The sequence below is a fragment of the Cetorhinus maximus genome, chromosome 26 (assembly GCF_964194155.1).
Source record: "Cetorhinus maximus chromosome 26, sCetMax3.hap1.1, whole genome shotgun sequence".
NCBI classification, from domain to species: domain Eukaryota; kingdom Metazoa; phylum Chordata; class Chondrichthyes; order Lamniformes; family Cetorhinidae; genus Cetorhinus; species Cetorhinus maximus.
In genome coordinates, this window is record NC_135904.1 from 14,580,409 (window position 1) to 14,600,923 (window position 20,515).

General features: G+C 45.1%; 1 protein-coding gene across 1 annotated transcript in view; it reads right to left on the reverse strand.

Moving 5' to 3' along the window:
- The window catches only part of gatm (glycine amidinotransferase (L-arginine:glycine amidinotransferase)), a 40,247-nt gene that overhangs the window by 14,986 nt on the left and 4,746 nt on the right, over window positions 1-20,515 (reverse strand). The window contains exons 2-3 of the mRNA XM_078530200.1: window positions 19,219-19,455; window positions 9,604-9,799 (exon numbers count right to left, since the gene is read on the reverse strand). Of these exons, the coding sequence (XP_078386326.1) occupies window positions 9,604-9,799; window positions 19,219-19,455 (433 nt within the window). The remainder of the gene's footprint in view (window positions 1-9,603; window positions 9,800-19,218; window positions 19,456-20,515) is intronic.

Sequence of the window (20,515 nt, forward strand, 5' to 3'; positions counted from 1 at the left end):
GAAAGTAACAAGCAATGTGAATTAAGGGCCTGTGGATGTGGCATACTTAGATTTCCAGAAGGCATTTGACAAGGTGCCACATCAAAGGTTGCTCAGCAAAATAAGAGCTCATGTTGTAGAGGATAATGTATTAGCATGGATAGAGAATTGGTTAGTTAACACGAACAGAGAGTATGCATAAACGGGTCATTTTTGGGTTGGCAGGATGTGATGAGTGGAGTGCCACTGAGGTCAGTGCTGCAGCCTCAACTATTTACAATTTACATCAATGACTTAGATGAAGAGACCAAATGTACGGTTGCTAAATTTGCTGATGACACAAAGATAGGTAGGAAGGAAAGTTATCAAGAGGACATAAAGAGTCTACAGAGGGATATAGATAAGATAAGTGAATGGGCAAAAATTTGGTAGATGGGATATAATGTGGGAAAATGTGAACTTGTCCACTTTGGCAGGAAGGATAGAAAAGCAGCTCAGCACAACTGAGGACAAGCAGCTGAGACACTGAGAGAGATCCCTCCATCACTATCTCTCTCTCTCTCTCTCCCTCCGCCCAACTTGGAAGTTTTTGGGCCCTGTCTGCCATTGTTTGACTCTCTCTCCATGTGCGGCAGACAGAGGTTTTAAAGAAAGAACTCAACTCCACATCTGTACTTCCACAAGAAAAAATAGATTATCCACCTGAAGTTTTAAATCACCTTGATACTGAAAACAGAAGAGCACCAGATTCAGCCTGCAGCCAACTGAGCCAACAAACTACAGACTGTGAATTCCTTTTAACTTTTATGGGCTCTAATTAGGCCAACTTATCCTTTCCATCTGTATGTGTGTGTATGTGTGTGTGTGTGCGCATGTAAGTCAGTGCACATTTTACTATTTTACTTAGATTAGTTTCTGTATAATAAAGTGAAGCTCTTTCTTGGTTACATTCAAGAAAACCTGTCCTATTGGTTCTTTTATGGTCACAGTGTGTAAACAGTTAAGTACTCACAGAATTGGCAAGTATATCCCTTTCAAACAAAAAAAAAACCTGTTGCAGCCAAACGAGGAGAGGGAACGTGGAGGAACCACTCGACCCCTCCTCATCTGGTCCTAACAAAACATTCAATGACCCATCCCCCACTGCTCTCTGTGGAAGACAATTATTTTACATTAATTGTTTTAGTTAAAATACCATGAATACACTTGTATTTTTCTTCCCAAAATGTGATGGGCATCATCATTAAACCAATCATCAAGTGCATCCTTACAATGCTTTTTCACCATTTATCATGTCTCCATTTAATATTGTTATGTGTGTGAGAAAATTCCCACTAATCAGTGTCAGAGTTACAATAATCCCAACAACTAGGTTTGAATCCCTCACTATTACCCCTCGATATCATAACACAAGATTTAGGGGCAGGAACAGACCGTTCGGCCCATCGAGCTGGCATCCGATATGATCATGGCTGATCTTGGGCTTCAACTCCAATTTCCTGCCCACTCCCCATATTCCTTAATTTCCTGAGAGACCAAAAGTCTGTCTATCCCAACATTAAATACGAGAAATCACTGATAGAATCCACAATCCATTAATCCATTCTGCTCAAAAGGGAAGCAGTGTTTGAAGAAGGTACATTTTATGCAAAGTTTTTTTCTCATTTGATGAAAAAATGATTGTTATAAAAATATGAACGTACATACTTTAGAAAACTCATTTCTTTACCTCTGGTAGAGACCCTACCCCCGGATGAATAACAATGTGCAAGGACTCTTTGTGGATTCTAACTGTGCGGAATGGCAAATCAGAAAATACCCCGAGCAACTCCCTTGAAGGATTTGGGGACTGAGACCGGGAGTTCAAACTGGCCCTATACTTTTCTTAACCTGCCCAACCCCAGAAAAAGTTACTTTAGTGCTATGAGGTGGATGCTGAGACACTGGAATAACTGCAGCAGCTTAAAAACAGCAGCTTTCAAAGTTTCCTGCTGAGGGTCAACTCTGCAAATATAGACATGCTCACCGGGACTCCCCTCCTCACTCCTGATTGATTAGCTACACAAAGAAAACATCGTTATCACTGGAAAACCTGTTTTTTATTAGCACTGAGCAATAGAAATATGTGTGGAATTCTAGATTTCTAGCTTGTTGCCCAGTGTAAGATTATCATTTGAACTGTTGGCCATTATTTGCCCGTCCAGATCAACAGCTTATGCCTGTGTTTTCAGTGCACAGCAATCTCAACCCTAGGCAGGGATCTGATGACTTTCTGGACTCCCTAGATTCCTCACTCCCCTCCTGGTTCCAGCTTGGAAAGTTATGCTCTGAAATTCAGCTTGAACTTTCCATTAGGAGCTGGCTACTGGAAAATTCACAACAGAGCTGCTAATGTAAACGTTTTTCACTTAGTTACTCAACAGATCAGACAGTTAACCATTATACTGAGATCTTACACCTCATTACCACCTAGAAGGACAACATGGGAACACCACCACCTGGAAGTTCCCCTCCAAGTCACTCACCTTCCTGACTTGGCCGTTCCTTCACTGTCGCTGGGTGAAAATCCTGGAACTCCCTCTCTAACAGCACTGTGGGTGTACCTACACCACATGGGCTGCAGCGGTTCAAGAAGGCAGCTCACCACCACCTTCTCAAGGGCAACTAGGGATGGGCAATAAATGCTGGCCTGGTCAGCAACACCCACATCCCAGGAAAGACTCAAAAAAAATTATAATGTTTATTAACAAGATACCAAAAGTATTTATTTCGTTCTCCCTTCAATTGAAATCTATTTTGTTTTTGGACATATTTATTTGCCTTATCTTACAGACCAGGGTGCTCACACTGGAGGAGAAATCGCGCCAAAGAGTAGGAGCCAACACTAGGAAGTATCTGCAGGACCCTCTGTTTCACATTGGACCATCCCCACCCATACTGACCTATAATTAGAGCAGAGAATTGCAGAATTCTGGGGATTGTAGTCAATTCCGCCCCGTCTTGTTCGGATTGGATCCGCTGCAACTGCTTTTAGCTCCTCCCCCCAGGAGATTCGCTGTCAGGATTTTGTGCCACTCGTCTGCCTTGTGCCATCCTCACACATCCGCTGCAGCTCGACTGCCAACCGCTTGGTGACGCCTGTCATCCAGCTAGCCCAGGTTGCCCCCTCTATCTGCTGCCCTCCCCTTTGCCCTCGAGCAGAGATCTCTGTAGCTTTCCGGCTCTGATCGAGTGTTTGAAATACTGACAATGTGGGTGGAAATTTCCATCCCGGGACTGTGCCCAGTGGTGGGTTTGGTGAGTGTTTCTCACCTTGGATCCCGCTGGGAATTCGTGCTGTATCGCGCGGGCCGTTCATTAATTATGCATCCGGGGGCATCCTGAGGCTTCGTGTCGAGGGGCAGGTTCCCGGGTGCCCTCCCTGCTGTCAGACCCGGGAGCCATATTTAAAAGGTGCCCAGACTTCCAAATCACCCAACCTTCAGGGAGAAAGGGACAGGGGAGCTCCAGCACCCAAAGTTAGTGATGCCTCCTTTGTGCAGGATAGGTTAACACTGCAGAGGAGAGAGAGAGAGAGAGAAGGGGAAAATGGAAGGGGGTCAACCACACCTGAAAAACCGCACTGGCTTCGAGGAGCGGGCACCTCTGCTGGCAGGGGGTGATAGGGGCAGAGCCTGTGGAGATGGAGAGGTCAGCGGGCGGCCTAGATCCGGGAAGGATCCATTCAGATAGTCACACAGGAACCTCAGGGTGATGCATTCCTCCTGTTGGAGGCAGCTCTTCCAGTCACTCGCTCTCTCCTCTCTCACAGGTGCCAGCAGGAGGAGGGTGAGGCTAGAAGGACCCAAAGCCCAGTCCAGTGGCCTGGGACCCAAAGCCCAGTCCAGCGGTGAGACAAGCCTGGAGAGGATCATGGGTGAAGCAAGTGCACCTGTAGAGGTGTCACAACTGTCACCTGCACCCCCTCCACCAGCCCAGAGACACACCCTGGTGGGTACCAGATCTAATTTCGAAGGTTTCTCACGTTCTGGTGGTCACTTCACGGACACGTGTCCGCGGCAGGAGGATGCAGGGTCAGCCAAGCTCACCGGCACTTAGAGGGCGGCTGGGGAAGAGGCATCTGCAACATCTGATTCAAATGAGGGTCCTCAGGGATTGGCCGTCCACAAGATGCTGGTGAGGCGGCAAAAAGCGATGGCACCTGAGGCATAGGAGTTGGGGGCCCTCGACAGAGCGGCACGTGGGGTGGAGTCTGTCAGACTACTGGCTGATGAAGTGGTGCCGACTTGTGTACACATCGAGGTCGCCATGGGGAGGGTGGCAGAAGTTATGGAAAACCTGGTCCAGCAGATTCTGCCGGAGATGTGGGAAGACCGGATTTCCATTGCTGTCGCCGTGGGTGAGCTTTTGCTGTGGTTATGTGAGAGGGCGCGGGGCATCTGGACATCCCTCCAGGTGCCCCTTCCCATCAAGGAGTCAGGCAGGAGCCTGCAGACACCCAAAGGGAAGAGGAACAGCAGCTGGACACCCCTGGGACGTCCACTCAGGACTCTCTGAGGGTGTCTGGCCCTTTGGGAACCCCTCCTTGTCTGCGACCCCTCCAGCCTTGATCTCTGCGACTACAGAGGGAGCAGCCGGCCCACAGCAGGACAGTTAGAGTAAGACGGGGCCCTCCAGGCCTTGAGGCTCCAGAGGACGACTGCCAAGGCTGCCCAAGACAACAGGCCCCCACCCCTGCTGCAGGTATCGGGGAGAACCAGGTTGATGCAGACGTGTTCTGGACTGATGTGATTTCCTGCTGGGGGTCTGGACAATCGAGGAAGTGGATGGGGAGAGTGGGGGGAGTTGGTGCCATTCCGGTCGGGCCTTCATCTGCATCCCGTAAGTGAGACGCGAATCAGTTTCACGCTGGCCTCTGATGGGAATCGCGACCGATCACAGCGGGCAGGAGCAGCCGTCTTTATTTTTGATTTTAAAATGGTTCAGCTCCGTGAGGAAGCTCCCCCGGCCTTCAGGAAGCTCTCGGTGCATGCTCCCCCCGCGCAGGCACGGACCCTTGTGCTTGCCCTCCCCCGCGCAGGCACGGACCCTTGCACTTGCCCTCCTCCCGCCCCCATGCCGGCAGCGCTGAGCCCTTCACACTGCCTGTCAGCGTGATATCGCAGTCAGGGGGCCAATCGCAGGCAGCGGACTGTCCCCCAGCCGCTCCCGGACCCGCCCACCACACCCGCCCGACAAACCGAAAACCCTTCCCCTCGTTCTGAGCTGCTGATATCTAGATGGAAGATGACAAACTGAGCTTTGGAGCTCCACAAGGCAATATTACTGGTTCCTCCAGCTGGGCAAGGGGTTGGGGGCCGGTGGGGGGGGAGGTGGAAGAGGTCATGTCACATGACTCCCATCCCTCCAATTTGGCTTTAGCAACGGGTGTATATTCCTTTATCTGTGTTCCTAAGATTGTTAATTATCCAACCGTTAGGAATTATGAAGGAAGGTGGCAGGGCTCTTTGTCCTAGCAAACTAGTACACTCCAGTAGCCAGGCCTAGCTAATGAAATGTAGATGGCCTTGGTATAATTCCCTTTGAATTTTGTGTCTGCAGCCCACAGAGTCATTAGTGCCTCTTCAGAGATAACAAGGTGCAACTTAGCTCCATTACAGACGAATAATTTTGGCAACAGTAAACAGGCTTGTCGTACTCCTCTCTTCACTTGAAACATGTCTGATTGTCTATCTTCTATCCTGATGTTCACTATTTGGTCCCAATTATCGACTCTGGATAAATCTCACATCTTTACTGTCAATGTCACATTTCAGCAACATGTCTATTAGCTTTTGGTAATAAACACGATCGAACGCTTTTTCATTGTCTCTGAAGCATATGTAAACGTTCTTGTTTATTTCTAGATATTTATTGAAGATTATTCTTAGGTTAAATATTCCCTCTTTTGTTCCTACTCAAGATCTCAGTCCAGACTGTGTTTCTTCAATTTCTCCTACAAATGTGTTATTATTTCTTTCTATTATGGTTTTCAAAATCAAATTGATGAGATGACTCATTAAGTTTATTGTTCAAAGCTGATTGATTGCTTTCTATTGCTTTAAGTTTCTTGGGTATCTTAACAAATAATGAATGTCTCAAGTCACTTGGAATGTATCCTTTGGTCTATATATATATATATATATATATATATATGATCACAAATTCCTGTTAAAACTTTTAATTCTCTTTCTCCAAGGGCTTTTAGATGTTCTGTTGTTGCTTCATCTACGCCTGAATCTTTTCCTGCACACATCAATTTTAAAAATTCTTTACCTTTGGCATCTTAATGTTTGGTCCTTCATTTGCATCTATATCTTGCGGACCCCCTCTATTTGGATCATCGTACAATTCTGTTTATCTTTTTGCTGCTGCATCGAACATATGAACGTACAAGTTAGGAGCAGGAGTAGGCCACTCGGCCCTTTGAGCCTGCTCCGCCATTTAATAAGATCATGGCTGATCTGATTGTAACCTCCTGCCTACCCCCGATAATCCTTCACCCCTTTGTTTATCAAGAATCCATCTACCTCTGCCTTGAAAATGTTCAAAGACTCTGTTTCCACTGCCTTTTGAGGAAGGGAGTTCCAAAGACTCACGACCCTCTGAGAGAGAAAATTTTTCTCGCCCCTGTCTTAAATGGGCATTCCTTTCAAATTATATTTTGCCATTTTTGTCTTTTATGCACCTACTATCTGTTGTTATCCCTTTCTTTCTATCCCTCCGATTTCACCTTCTCATGTATAACTCTCATTTTTTGATTTCTTTTCAGCTCCAATACTTCATCCCACTTCTCATTATACAATTTTTCTTTCCTCTTTCTATTATCATTGCTGGTATCTCAACTGTCACCCACTCCTTGTCTCTCTTTCTTTTCCATTTTGCAGCATGTTGTAAACTGTCATGCTTCCCATTTGCTTTTCATTTCTTGTTCCGAGGCCTCTGTTTGTTCTGATTCCTCAATCCTTGAGACATTGAAACTTGTTTTTCACTTCAGCTGGTGTGGGCATGGGGACACCATCCTTCTAATGTGCACAAAGTCTGGGAAAGGTGGAAGAGGCAGAAGATCCTAACAAGTTAGTAGGACAATGGCTTAGAAGGCTCGAGCCCAGTGAGATGTGTGACACACCCAAGGGCATAGTCCTGACACTCAGCAAGGCAATGTGGCCAGTCACTCACAGTATAAGCCTCAAAGTCATAATGAAAGAATAGGAGATATGGAAGAAGTTGGGCTTCCTACAGCCAATTCTGTTGCAAATAATGACAGAGAAGGTGAAGCCCTTGCTCAACAAATGAGCCAACAGATTTATGACAGAGCTGACCTAAACGCAGAAGGGAGATCAACTTCTGAGCCTGAACGGAAGTGGTAGCTTCTTAAGAGTCGGGACGTGGGATATAAGGAATTTATATCAGGCAGGGAAGTTTGATAACTGTGTCCAGGTAATGGACCGACACTGTACTGACTTAGTAGAACTTGCATAAGTAAGATAGTTAGAATCTGGTCAGATGGAAAAGAGGAATCATGTGCTTTACTTCTCGAGAGGTGAGAAGCAGAGGAATGGAGTGGGAATCCAGAAAACAAGAGACCATTTCAAGGCTGGCCAATCTCAGGAAGAGTGATCATGATTAAGATCAAAGGAAAGCCTTTTGACCTGGTTGTCAGACAAGTTTATGCCCCAACACAGATCAGAGTGAGCAGGAAATAGGGACGTTTTTTTGTGACATCTTGAAGTGTTCTGATCAGATCAAATCCACTGATGCGGTAACTGTAACAGGCGATTTAAGTGCGAAAATCAGTGAAGGTGCATCAGGAACACGTATTGGTCAATATGGCCTTGGAACCAGAAATGAAGGAGCAGAGAGCCTGAAACAATTTTGCCAAGAAAACGATCTGATGGTGGCAAAGACCTTATTGAAACAACCAAAGAGATGACTGTCCAATCGGAGAAGTCCAGGCGAAGTGTATAGAAATCAAATAGATCATGTGATGGTGAAACGACATCTTAGAAACAAAATGAATAACATTCACACGTATCCTGGCACAGATATAAATTCAGATCATTGTCTCCTTGTGGCAAAAGCGAAGTTAAAATTGAAAATACTAAGGAATAAAAAGATATGTGACAATTTAGACCTTAACATGCTGAAGGATGACAGTATCAGAGAGACATTCACTCTTAAGGTAAAAAGCAAGTCTGAATGTCTCGGGATTGAGGAACTGGAATAAACGAGGTCTTGGAAATGGTTGGATCAAAGCCACTGAAAATCCATTTGATTGACAGGTACCTTCCCCCTCTTCCCACACTCGCCACTATTCAGGAAATGAGGGAGCGGCCGCGTCATGAAGCAATCACTCAGATACATGGAAAATATTAGCTCGAGCCCAGACCCTTTCCTTAGGGCATGGGCCCCGGTGTTTTACACTTTGTGCGCCCCCTCTCCTGGATCCTGCCACTCAGCATCTACCCTGTCAAACACCCTCAGAATCTTGCATGTTTCAATAAGGTCACCCTCTCATTCTTCTAAACTCCAATGAGGATACGGTCAGTCTGCTCAGCCTTTCCACCTAAGACAACCCCGTCATCCCAGGAATCAGCCCAGTGAACCTTCTCTGAACTGCCTCTAATGCAAGTATATCCCTCCTTAAGTAAGAAGACCAAAACTGTACACAGTACTCCAGGTGCAGTCTCACCAATGCCCTGTACAGTTGTAGCAAGATTTCCCAACTTTTATACTTCACGCAAGGGACAATGAATATTTGAGACCGTCTCCCCAAAGACCGTGGATGCCGGGGATCAATCAGTGTTTTCCAGACTGAGATCGGCAGATTTTTTGTTGGGTATGGGTATTAAGGCAAATGGAAGGTATGGGTTGGGTATGGATTGGGTATGAAGGGTATATATTGGGTATACTGGGTATGAAGGTATGGGTTGGGTATGGGTATTAAGGGATATGGAAGGTAAATAGGGTTGAGGTAAAGATCAGCCATGCTGTAATTGAATGGTGGAACAGGATGGAGGGGCTGAATGGCCTTTTCCTTTTCCTGACCAATGGTGTACTTCTGAGCTCTGATTAGCATCTTCAAACACATCGCATCTAAAACTACTCAATGAATTCTATTTGATGTCATAGTCACCTTCAACTACAAAGGACAAATACTGGGACAAAAGAGATTATCAGCCCTGGTCCCTGCTCCTCATTGCCCTGCATAGACATCAGGTTTGAACAGGACAAACTCCACAGGTGATCTTTCTTGGTCGAATTGCCTGCTGGGCTCACTCAGAAATAGCCAATTGGTGGGAAGCAGAGGGCTGTTGGTCACAGAGAGAGGCAGTACCTTCAGGAAAGGAGGGGCAAAGTTAGAAAAAGGGCCAAGATCCATTGGTGGACAGTGATGGTGGGCGGGGCTTTACCCAGACCCCACTATGATCACATACCTGAATAAAATAGAAAATGCATTGCTCTGCTCTAGTTAGGCCTCACCTTGATAAACACAAACAGTCACCAAATATATGCTTTTATTTGGATTCATCACTCTTATTATTGTAGAACAATACTTCAAGGAAATTCAGAATTTTTACTTACCTGTAGATTCAAAGTCTGGTGTCTTATAACATTCAGACCAGTCAATGAGCTCTGGGTGCCTGACGGTGACTCCCTCCCCACGGAGAACATTACACATCTCATCGATTTCTGCAACAGCTTTCTTCACATGTTCCTTTGGAAACCTCTGACCTCCATGTTGCTGGTAAAAGGGCCAATATTTCTCGTAAGTGTTGGCCTGAAAAATAAACTACAAATCAGGGCAATCCTCTTGGGCATGAACAGAGTGAAACAGAACTGGCGGGCGGAATGTTCCAGCACCCCCAGGGCGGGGCGGGGCGGGGCTGGCGAACCCTTGAGATCTCCGTTTACATCGGCGGGACCGGAAGATCCCGCCGGCGTCAGGGACTGGAAAATTCCGGCTGGTGCTTTAATTTTAAGATCAGTCTGATTCATTAGACATGCTCGTTTCCAGGCCAGGGTTGTGGGCTTGACTCTCATCAGCACTTGAATTTGCGAGCGTTCCAGTGTAGTGCTGAGGGAGTGCAGCTCAGGTTTGAGCAGTCTTCCTTCAGCTAAGATCAAGGTCCTCTCTGTTACTCCTATGGATGGTAATGATCTCTTGCCAGGGTTTGAAGGGACAGGAGCTCTCTTGGAGGCAGCATCCTTTCCTCAACCAACACCATGAGTAGAGTAACAGGCCTTTAGCTCGTTGCCTCTCTTGGGATTTTGCTATGCACAAAATGGCTGCCTACAACACAACAATCACTAAAGTCACCGTAATTCGTTGTGTGAACCACTCAGATGTTTCAGCATAATTAGAAGCTAATGTGTGTTTGATGTAATCAGCATGGGTTTGTGCAAGGCTTTTGACAAGGTCCCACATGGCAGGCTGGGCAGAAAACTAAAACCTCGTGGGATCCAAGGAAAGTGGCAAGTTTGATCCAAAATTGGCTCAGTGGCAGGAAACAAAGGGTTCGAGTTGACAGGTGCTTTTGTGGCCAGAAAGGCTGTTTCCATTGGGGGATCCACAGGGCTCAGTACTGGGTTCCTTCCTGTACACACTATATATCAATGATTTAGATTTGAAAGTAGGGAACTTTGCAGATGATACAAAAATTAGCCATGTGGGATAGAGAAGAAGAAAGCTGTAGATTAGAGCAAACTATTAATGGACAATCGAGTGGGTGGAAAACTAGCAAATGAAATTCAATTCAGAGAAGTGTGAGGTAGTGCATTTGGAGAAAGCACACAAGGCAAGGGAATACACAGTAAATGGGAGGATACTGAGAAGTGTAAAAGAACAGAGGGAACCTGGAGTGTATGTCCATAGATTCCTGATGGTTGCAGGACAGATAGAGAAGGTGGTTAAGGCAGCAAATGGGATACTTTCCTTTATTAGCCAAGGCATGGAGTATAAGAACAGGGAAGTTATGCTAGGCAATTCAAAGCACTAGTTAAGACTGTAATCTCAAATGCTGCATATGGTTCTGGTCATCACGTTACAGGAAGGATGCGTTTGCACAGAGGAGGGTTAGAAAGGAGATTTATGAGGATGATGCCACGATTGGAACATTTTAGCTCTGAGGAAAGATTAGACAGGTTGGGAAAGAGGAGATTTAATTGAGGTGTACAACATTTGAGGGGCCTGGATAGAATAGTTGGGAAGGGCCATTACAATAGGTCAATAATCAGGGGACATAGATTGAAAGTAATTGGGAAGAAGAATTAGAGCGAAGTTGAGGGGAAGTTTTTTCACCCAGATGGTGGGGGTCTGGAAGTCACTGCCTGAAAGGCTGGTAGAGGCAGAAGCCCTCATCGCATTAAAAAAATACTTAGATATGCACTTGAAATGCCATAACCAACAGGGCTATGGATCAAGAGCTGGCAAGTAGGTTTTGGTTGAATAGCACCTTTTTGGCCAGCACAAACATAATGGGCTGAATGGCCTCTTTCTGTACAGTAGATTTTCTACGATTCTATAATAAGTTTATTTTTATTGTGATACACTGGATGTTGGATAAATTCATGAATGTTGGCATATTCCTCAGTCAAAAACAACAATAAACCATTTGTGAAATAATTAAAGGTCTTTTCAAAAGCTGCAATTGAAAATTAACCTTCAAACTGCTGTCCGAACTTCAGCATCATCAGGAACCCAATCACTGAGCGCAGTCAGTCCCAGAGCTGATGTTATAAAGCAACTAAACCCTAAATTAATACAAATACAGAACCCCACTAAACCAAAAGCTTGTATTGGAATGAAACCATCAAATGATAAAAGATTTAATGAATAATAGTTCATAGAGACCGGAATACCTGGCTCTTTTAAACACTTGTAAAGAACTATACCTCAGGAACAGTTTTTTAAAAATTCATTCACGGGATGTGGGCTTCGCTGGCTGGGCCAGCGTTTATTGCCCATCCTTAGCTGCCCTTGAGAAGGTGGTGGTGAGCTGCCTTCTTGAGCCGCTGCAGTCCATGTGGTGTAGGTGCACCCTCGGTGCTGCTGGGGAGGGAGTCCCAGGATTTTGACCCAGTGACAGTGAAGGAACGGCGATATATTTCCAAGTCAGGGTGGTGAGTGGCTTGGAGGGGAACTTCCAAGTGGTGATGTTCTCAACTATCTGCTGCCCTTGTCCTTCTAGATGGTAATTGTCATGGGTTTGGAAGGTGCTGTCTAAGGAGCCTTGGTGAATTCCTGCAGTGCATCTTGTAGAGGCTACACACTGCTGCTACCGTGTGTCGGTGTTGGAGGGAGTGAATATTTTTTTTAAGTGGGCTGTTTTGTCCTGGACGGGGTCCAGCTTCTTGAGTGTTGTGGGAGGTGCACTCATCCAGGCAAGTGGGGAGTATTCCATCACACTCCTGACTTGTGCCTTGTAGATGGTGGACAGGCTTTGGGGGGTCAGGAGGTGAGCTACTCATCACACAAATCCTAGCCTCTGACCTGCTCTTGTAACCACAGTATTTATATGGTAGTCCAGTTCAATTTCTGGTCATTGGTAACCCCCAGGCTGTTGATAGTGAGGGATTCAGTGATGGTAATTCCATTGAACATCAAGGGGCGATGGTTAAATTCTCTCTTGTTGGAGATGGTCATTGCCTGACACTTGTGTGGCATGAATGTTACTTACCACTTGTCAGCCCAAGCCTGGATGTTGTCCAGGTCTTGCTGCATTTGGACATGGACAGCTTCAGTTTCTGAGGAGTCGTGAATGGTGCTGAACATTGTGCAATCATCAGCGAACATCACCACTTCTGACCTTTTGATGGAAGGAAGGTCATTGATGAAGCAGCTGAAGATGGTCGGGCCGTGGACACTACCCTGAGGACCTCCTGCAGTGATATCCTGGAGCTGAGATGACTGACCTCCAACAACCACAACCATCTTCCTTTGTGATAGGTATGACTCCAACCAGTGGAGAGTTTCCCCCTGATTCCCATTGACTCCAGTTTTGCTAGGGCTCCTTGATGCCACACTCAGTCAAATGCAGCCTTGGTGTCAAGGGCAGTCACTCTCACTTCACCTTGGGACTTCAGCTCTTTTGTCCATGTTTGAACTGAGGCTGTAATGAGGTCAGGAGCTGAGTGGCCCTGGTGGAACCCAAACTGGGCTTCAGTGAGCAGGTTATTGCTAAGCAAGTGCCGCTTGATAGCACTGTTGCTTCCATTACTTTGATGATCGAGAGTCGACTGATGGGGTGGTAATTGGCCAGGTTGGAATTGTCCTGCTTTTTGTGTACAGGATGTACCTGGGCAATTTTCCACAAAGCTGGGTAGATGCCAGTGTTGTAGCTGTACTGGAACAGCTTGGCTAGGGGCTCGGCAAGTTCTGGAGAACAAGTCATTAGTACTATTGCTGGAATATGGTCAGGGCCCATAGCCTTTTCAATATCCAGTGCCTTCAGCTGTTTCTTGACATCACGATGAGTGAATCGAATTGGCTGAAGGCTGGCATTGTGATGCTGGGGACCTCCGGAGGAGGCCGAGATGGATCATCCACTTGGTGCTTCTGGTTGAAGATTGTTGCAAGTTCTTCAGCCTTATGTTTTGCACTGATGTGCTGAGCTCCTCCATCATTGAGGATGGGGATATTTGTGGAGCCTCCTCCACCTCCAGTGAGTTGTTTAATTGTCCACCACCATTCATGGCTGGATGTGGCAGGACTGCAGAGCTTAGATCTGATCCATTAGTTGTAGAATCGCTTAGCTCTGTCTATCGCTTGCTGCTTATGCTGTTTGGCGCGCAAGTTGTCATTAAATTGTTGTCACTACCCACACTGGGCAATACAAACTACTCTCAGTTTTAACTAAACTATATAAATAGTACTCTAAATAAGAGTAACACTGACTTGAACCTTTAACTGTTTCCCTCTCCACTGACCTGCTAAGTTTTTCCAGCATTTTCAGTTTTGATTTCAGATTTCCAACATCCGCAGTATTTTGCTTTTAAATAAGTGATACAGCTGATAAACAGCTACTCCATGAAATTACACGCTATGCCACCCTTGCTTGTTTTACAGCGCTGTTACTGACTAAACTTCACTCACAATGCCACATTGTAACTGCAGGCAATTTGTTTTAATGGCCACACATTAATTTGAAACTTTCCTTGATCTTTATTCCAATAATTTAAGTGCTTTATTTGTTACTTTATATTCTTGTCCCAGCCCTCAGCTGAAATAATTTCTTCCTCTCCCAAACATGTGTTAACAATTGTGAATTCTGCTCTTAACATTACGCATGAAAGGATTAAATATAATTCTTAGAGCATGGCGCGTGTCTGTTAATAGTTACTTTCAGATTGTGGAAAGACGTTTCAGTTGTTATTCCAACCAATTAAACTTCAAGTGTTAAAGAGATTGACAATGAACTGAAAGTGATCTGGAATGAGCTGCTCATTAGAAAGTAACATCAGCCCTGGAGGAGGGAGTCTACTCCAGTTACTTTGATTCAGTTCCTTAGAATCACAGTTAAATCTGCTATTTGTATTTAGCAGATTTGTGACTTGCTTCTCGTTTCTCCAGTTTAGCTCCCTGGCAACAGAAAGAGTCAACAGTCCCTCTTCCCACTAACCACCTGATTGTGAGTGAGCCTCTTTCTGCTAAGTGGTCTCTATTTTGCTGCGGGTATAGTTTGTAAATATGGGCTAAATTCCAATCAGGAAATGAGACACTTAAAAAATCGACAGCAAAATTCGGCAATGCTGGAAATCTAAAATAAAACAGAAAAAGCTACAAATCCTCAGCAAGTCCGGCAGCATCTGTGGGGAAGTGAAAGCATGTTACTGGGCAAAATTGAAATGGCAATGCACTGGGTGCAGGGGGTCCCAGTAAATGCCTCCATCAGTGTCTTACTAACCTACACTTGCATAAAACCCTGACTTCCAGGTTAGCCAGTGAGGAGGGCTTCAGGTGGGTGAAGGGGTGGGTCTTGGTGGGTCTCCTGTTGGACCATTACCAAGGTGGCTATCCACAGGTCCAGATTGGACACCGCCCATGTGTGGGGGTGGGGAGGGGGGTCACTCCAGCTGCCTCTCTTCCGTGGCTTTAGCCATGCCCAAGTGATCCTTGAGAAGGTGCATGTGGCGTCTGCCAGTATGCTTGAGGTCTTCTGTTACCAGTGGGCACCACAGGGGCTGGAGTGCGTTTTCGACAAGGGCAGAAACATTTATTTAAATTGTTGAGTTTCCTTTGTCTTTCTTAAAAAATCCAAATCATTCATTATCTGTCTCTAAAAAAGGACATTTTGATTGAATCTTTTGTTTGATGGCCCAGTGTCTCCTCATCGTTTTAACTGAAGGAAGTAGAGCAGATTAAAAGCAGAGCTGGTTAGAAGAATTCAGCAGTGGTAGTTAATCTCTCTCACTTTCTATTCACAGGAGGCTTCAATTTGCTTTTGCTTATTTGTAAAAGATCGATTGAAAGTCAAACGCAGTTGGGTAAACATTGCAAGGTGCCACACCCGGCCCAGAATCATGTGGCCTAAAGATTTGGCATGCCCTCAATCAAGTGCATTTACTTCATTCACTCAACAAATTAAACCAAACTCTGTAATGGGTGCGAAACCTTTCAAAGATTCCCCAAGTCTCTCCATTCAAAAAAAATCAGACTCCAGTTAACAATGTGAATCAGTGTCCCTCAGCTTCACCTCAATGCTTCACTGCAATATTCATTAAGGACATCTGATAGACTAAAAAACAAAGTTTGACACAAGCTGCTGAACACTCTTTGTGGACTGACCCCTAATAGTGAGGGATTTCTCCCAGGAACACCTTTCATTCCTTCTTTAGTTTCTGTGCGTACCAAGTTTGAATCAGGGAGATGAGGTACCTTCTGTCCCCATGAATTCTTTCATTTTTTGCTCAGTGTTCACCTCCCTCCCTCTACTGAAGCATTGTTACACGGGCAATGCCACATAAATGTGATCTAACGTTGCTGTAGAGTGTTTTCCAACTATTTCAGTTGTTTCGTTTTTAGAAATGATCCAATAGTTTTTTCCTCCACTTACAAAGCAGATGTTTCAGATGTGGTTTATGCCAAGTGGGGTCAGTCTGGGATAAACGAGTAACAGTCTGAAAGGGAATTGTTCATTACAGCTGGTGCCAGGCCATTTCACCTCGGATAACAGGATTTGCTCTTGATAGAATTGGACTGGAATCACAACTTTGTTCCTGGGATCAGTAACCTTTACTCCAGTTCTCAGTGCTTAGAGATTAAATGTCACACAGTGGATGTCAATGCTGGAATTTTAGTGAAGCGACACTCTCTGTTCATTCTACACCTCCCCAGCTCACTGCTCCCTTTTCCACAGCTGCTCTACTATATTCCCAACATGAACAGGCCCATGGTTACCAATGATAGGGCTGCTTTAAAATTCACACAAATTCAGTCAGAATCACAATCGTAGCACAGAAGGGGGCCATTCAGCCCATCGGGTTAATGCTGGCTCTCTATAGAGCAGCCCAGTCAGTCCCACACCCCCATTCTATCCCCATAGCCCTGCAAGTTTATTTCCCTCAAGGCCTATCCAATCCTGATGAACATTTTTTAAGTTTTCCAGCATTGGCCAGTTCCTGCCTCCTCCTGTTTTCTGTGCTGTTGTCATGACGCAATCACTGGTAGTTGCAAGGGACGGAGTTTTACGGCCCCATCGAGGGTGGGAGTGGGTCTTTTAAATGTGGCGAGCTGTTCAAAAGTCCATTGACTTCGGCAGGACCGGAAAATCCCACTGGTGGGAGGGGCCGGAAAATTCCACCCAAGGTTCCTGCTTCCAGTCCTCCTCAATTCTGTTCTAATTGGCTATTCAGAACAGGACACTGACCACAGCAAGTGTCACATGACAGATGGGTTCTGAACCCAAAGCTTCCTGCTCCTCAATCATTTCACGATGGTTATTTTTTTGCTCTTGTGAGGTGCTGAATAGAGCGGGCCAAATCAGAGTCCCTCAGTCAATATTTTGCCTCAGTTTTCACGGTGGAGGACACTAGTACCACCCCAATAGTTAACAGGTAGTGCAAAGGGTATAGAGAAGGAGGAACTTAGAACAATCACCATCACGGGAGAAAAAGTACTGAGCAAACTGTTGGGATTAAAGGGTAACAGGTCCCCAGGACCTGATGGCCTACATCCCAGGGTCTTAAAGGAAGTGGCAGTGGAGATAGTGGATGCATTGGCTATAATATTTCAAAATTCCCTGGATTCTGGAAAGTTTCCAGTGGATTGGAAAAATGCTAATATAATGCCCTTATTCAAAAAGAGGGGGAGGCAGAAAGTAGGAAACTATAGACCAGTTAGTTTAATGTCTGTCACTGAGAAATTATTGGAATCCATTATTAAGGAAGTAGTAATGGGGCATTTGGAAAGTCAAAATGCAATCCATCAGAGTCAGCATGGTTTTATGAAGAGTAAATCGTGTTTGACTAATTTGTTAGCGTTCTTGAAGATGTGACAAGCAAAGTGGATAATGAGGATCCTGTAGATGTAGTACATCTGGACTTCCAGAAGGCCTTTGATAAGGTGCCGCACAAAAGATTAATACACAAGATAAGATCACACGGAGTTAGGGGTAATATATTAGCTTGGATAGAGGATTGGCTAATCAACAGAAAGCATAGAGTCGGGATAAATGGGTATTTTTCTGGATGGCAAGCTGTAACTAGTGGGATGCCACAGGGTTCGGTCCTTGGGCCCCAACTATTTACAATCTATATTAATGACTTGGATTCAGGGATCGAAGGTACTATAGCTAAGTTTGCAGATGACACCAAAATGGGTGGGAAAGTAAGTTGCAATGAAGAAATAAGAAATTTATAAATGGATATGGACAGGTAAGGTGAATGGGCCAAAATTTGGCAGGTGGAGTTTAACATGGGTAAGTGTGAGGTTATCCATTTTGGTCGGAAGAATAAAAAGGCGACTTATTATTTAAATGGAAAGAAACTTCAGAATGCTTCAGTGCAGAGGGATCTGGGTGTCCTCATGCATGAATTGCTGAAAGTTGGTATGCAGGTACAGCAGGTAATAAGGAAGGCAAATGGAATTTTGGCATTTATTGCTAAAGGAATAGAGCATAAAAATAGGGAAGTGCTGTTGCAACTGTACAAGGCATTGGTGAGACCACACCTGGAGTACTGTGCACAGTTTTGGTCCCTTTACTTGAGGAAGGCTGTAGTTGCACTGGAGGTGGTTCAGAGGAGGTTCACTAGATTGATTCCAGAGATGCGGGGCTTGTCTTATGAGAAGAGATTGAACAGTTTAGGCCTGTATTCGCTAGAGTTTAGAATGATGAGAGGAGATCTAATTGAGGTATATAAGATGCTAAAGGGTATAAACAAAGTAGACGTGGAGCAGATGTTTCCCCTTGTGGAGCATTCTAGAATGAGAGGCCCTAGTTTTAGGCTAAGTGGTGGTAGATTTAAATCAGAGATGAGGAGGAATTACGTTTCTCAAAGGGTCGTGAATCTGTGGAATTCACTACCTCAGAGTGCAGTGGATGCCGGGACGCTGAATAAATTTAAGGAGGAGATAGACAGATTTTTAATTAGTAACGGATTGAAAGGTTATGGGGAAAGGGTGGGAAATTGGAGTTGAGGCTGAAATGAGATCAGCCATGATCGTATTGAATGGCGGGGCAGGCCCAAGGGGCTGAATTGCCTACTCCTGCTCCTAGTTCTTATGTGCTTATGTCCTAACCTCAGTGCAAGCAAACCTCTACCAGGGCTTAACCACCCAGAGATACATTGCCCCTTCCTTTTCCAAATCTCTCCATTATTAACCTATCGCAAATAGTTTTTATCTGTGAATTTCTCTTCACTCTTTTTCAAAGGTAGAAATACTGGAGTGAAAGATCAGCTTGCTACTGTAGAACACAACTACTGTAGCTAGCTCCAATAACAATTCATATTTCAACTGATAATTGGGCAAAATAATGTATGAAGGAGAGAATACTTTAGAATTCTAGACAGGTGTAAACTCATTTTGTTTATGTGCCTAATCTGAGCAGCAAATGAACCAGCTTAAACTTCAGTGTGATAACGGATTGCCAACATGCTGGTATAGTGAGCATATTTAGAAAGTAACGTGTTATAATTGTATATTCTACTGGATACCATGGGTGTAAAATAGAGGTGCACCTCTAGGGCTCTGAATTATACCTTTACTTCCACTGTAAAAGGGGGCACACATGCATTCTCTGGTCTCCCAACAATGACTTCTTCCAGAGTGTCCCACTCATTGTAGGAACAGACAGGGCACTCTTCGGCAAGTGAATCAGTAGCCTTCTCCTTGTGATCGTCATCTGCAACAAAGGGACTCTCCATGGCAGTAGCAGCAGCAGCAGTCTGAGTGCTTTGGAAAGTTTTGTGCACCCATCCTGCAACAGCTCGGCCAATCTGAAAGAAACAAGACAAAGCCATCAGAAGGTACCAAGACTGAGCAGATGTTGTGGAAGGGTTTCAATGTGGGGTTCAATATTGAGTTTGGAGTCAACGACACTCATCCATCATTGGAAATTGGAGGGGCTGTGGGACAGGAAAGATTAGACCGAATGATGACATCACAAAGCAATAACAATGGGCTTGTAAAAGAATCACAACGAAGGGCAGCAGCTCTGGTTGTACATATTCCAGGAGGTTATGCCACATGTGGCTTCCCACTTCCCATCACCCTACGCCTCCACCCCCGACATTGATCGCCTGACACCCACATCCTCACAGCATCCAATCGGAAAATAAGCTGACTCTTCATGATCACATTGGATGATTCTCAATTATTAGACAGTCTTTCCCCGTTACCATCATCCCTAATGTTATCGCGAAAAACTCAAGAGTAAATGAAAAAAATGCAATTTTTAATGCCCCCGTGATTTTTCTCCCAATTGCTTGAATTGCCCGGGAGGTTAACCTTTAATTCATGAAGACACAGGACAATCTGGGAGGTTGACAACCACAATCGCAGCCAGGCTGGAACAAGTGCAAACATTGCCTGTTGTCCACCCTAACTCACGAGAACATTGCAAACATTTATACAATGTTTTGTGGTTAAGAAGTCTTTGTGCTTGCACATGTGACTCAGTCTGCAAAGGTTGGTCATTTTTATATGCCAGCGGACATTAGATCATGTGATGTGTGAAGAGCCTTAGCCGTGATAGAATGGACCTCTTTCCCTTAGCAGACAGGGCAATAACCAGGGGGCAGGGATTTCAAGTAATTGGTAGAAGGATCAGAGGGGAGCTGAGGAGGATTTTTTATCATCCTGAGGATGGTGGGAATCTGGAACGCACTGTCTGAATGGTAAAGGCAGAAGCCCATTTTAAAAACGTCTGGATATTTACCTGAAGTGCTGTAACCTACGGGCCAAGAGCTAAAAAGTGGGATTAGGCTGGATAATTCTTTTTTGGCCAGCTCAGACATGATGGGCCGAAAGGACCCCTCCTGTGCTGTAAATTTCCTA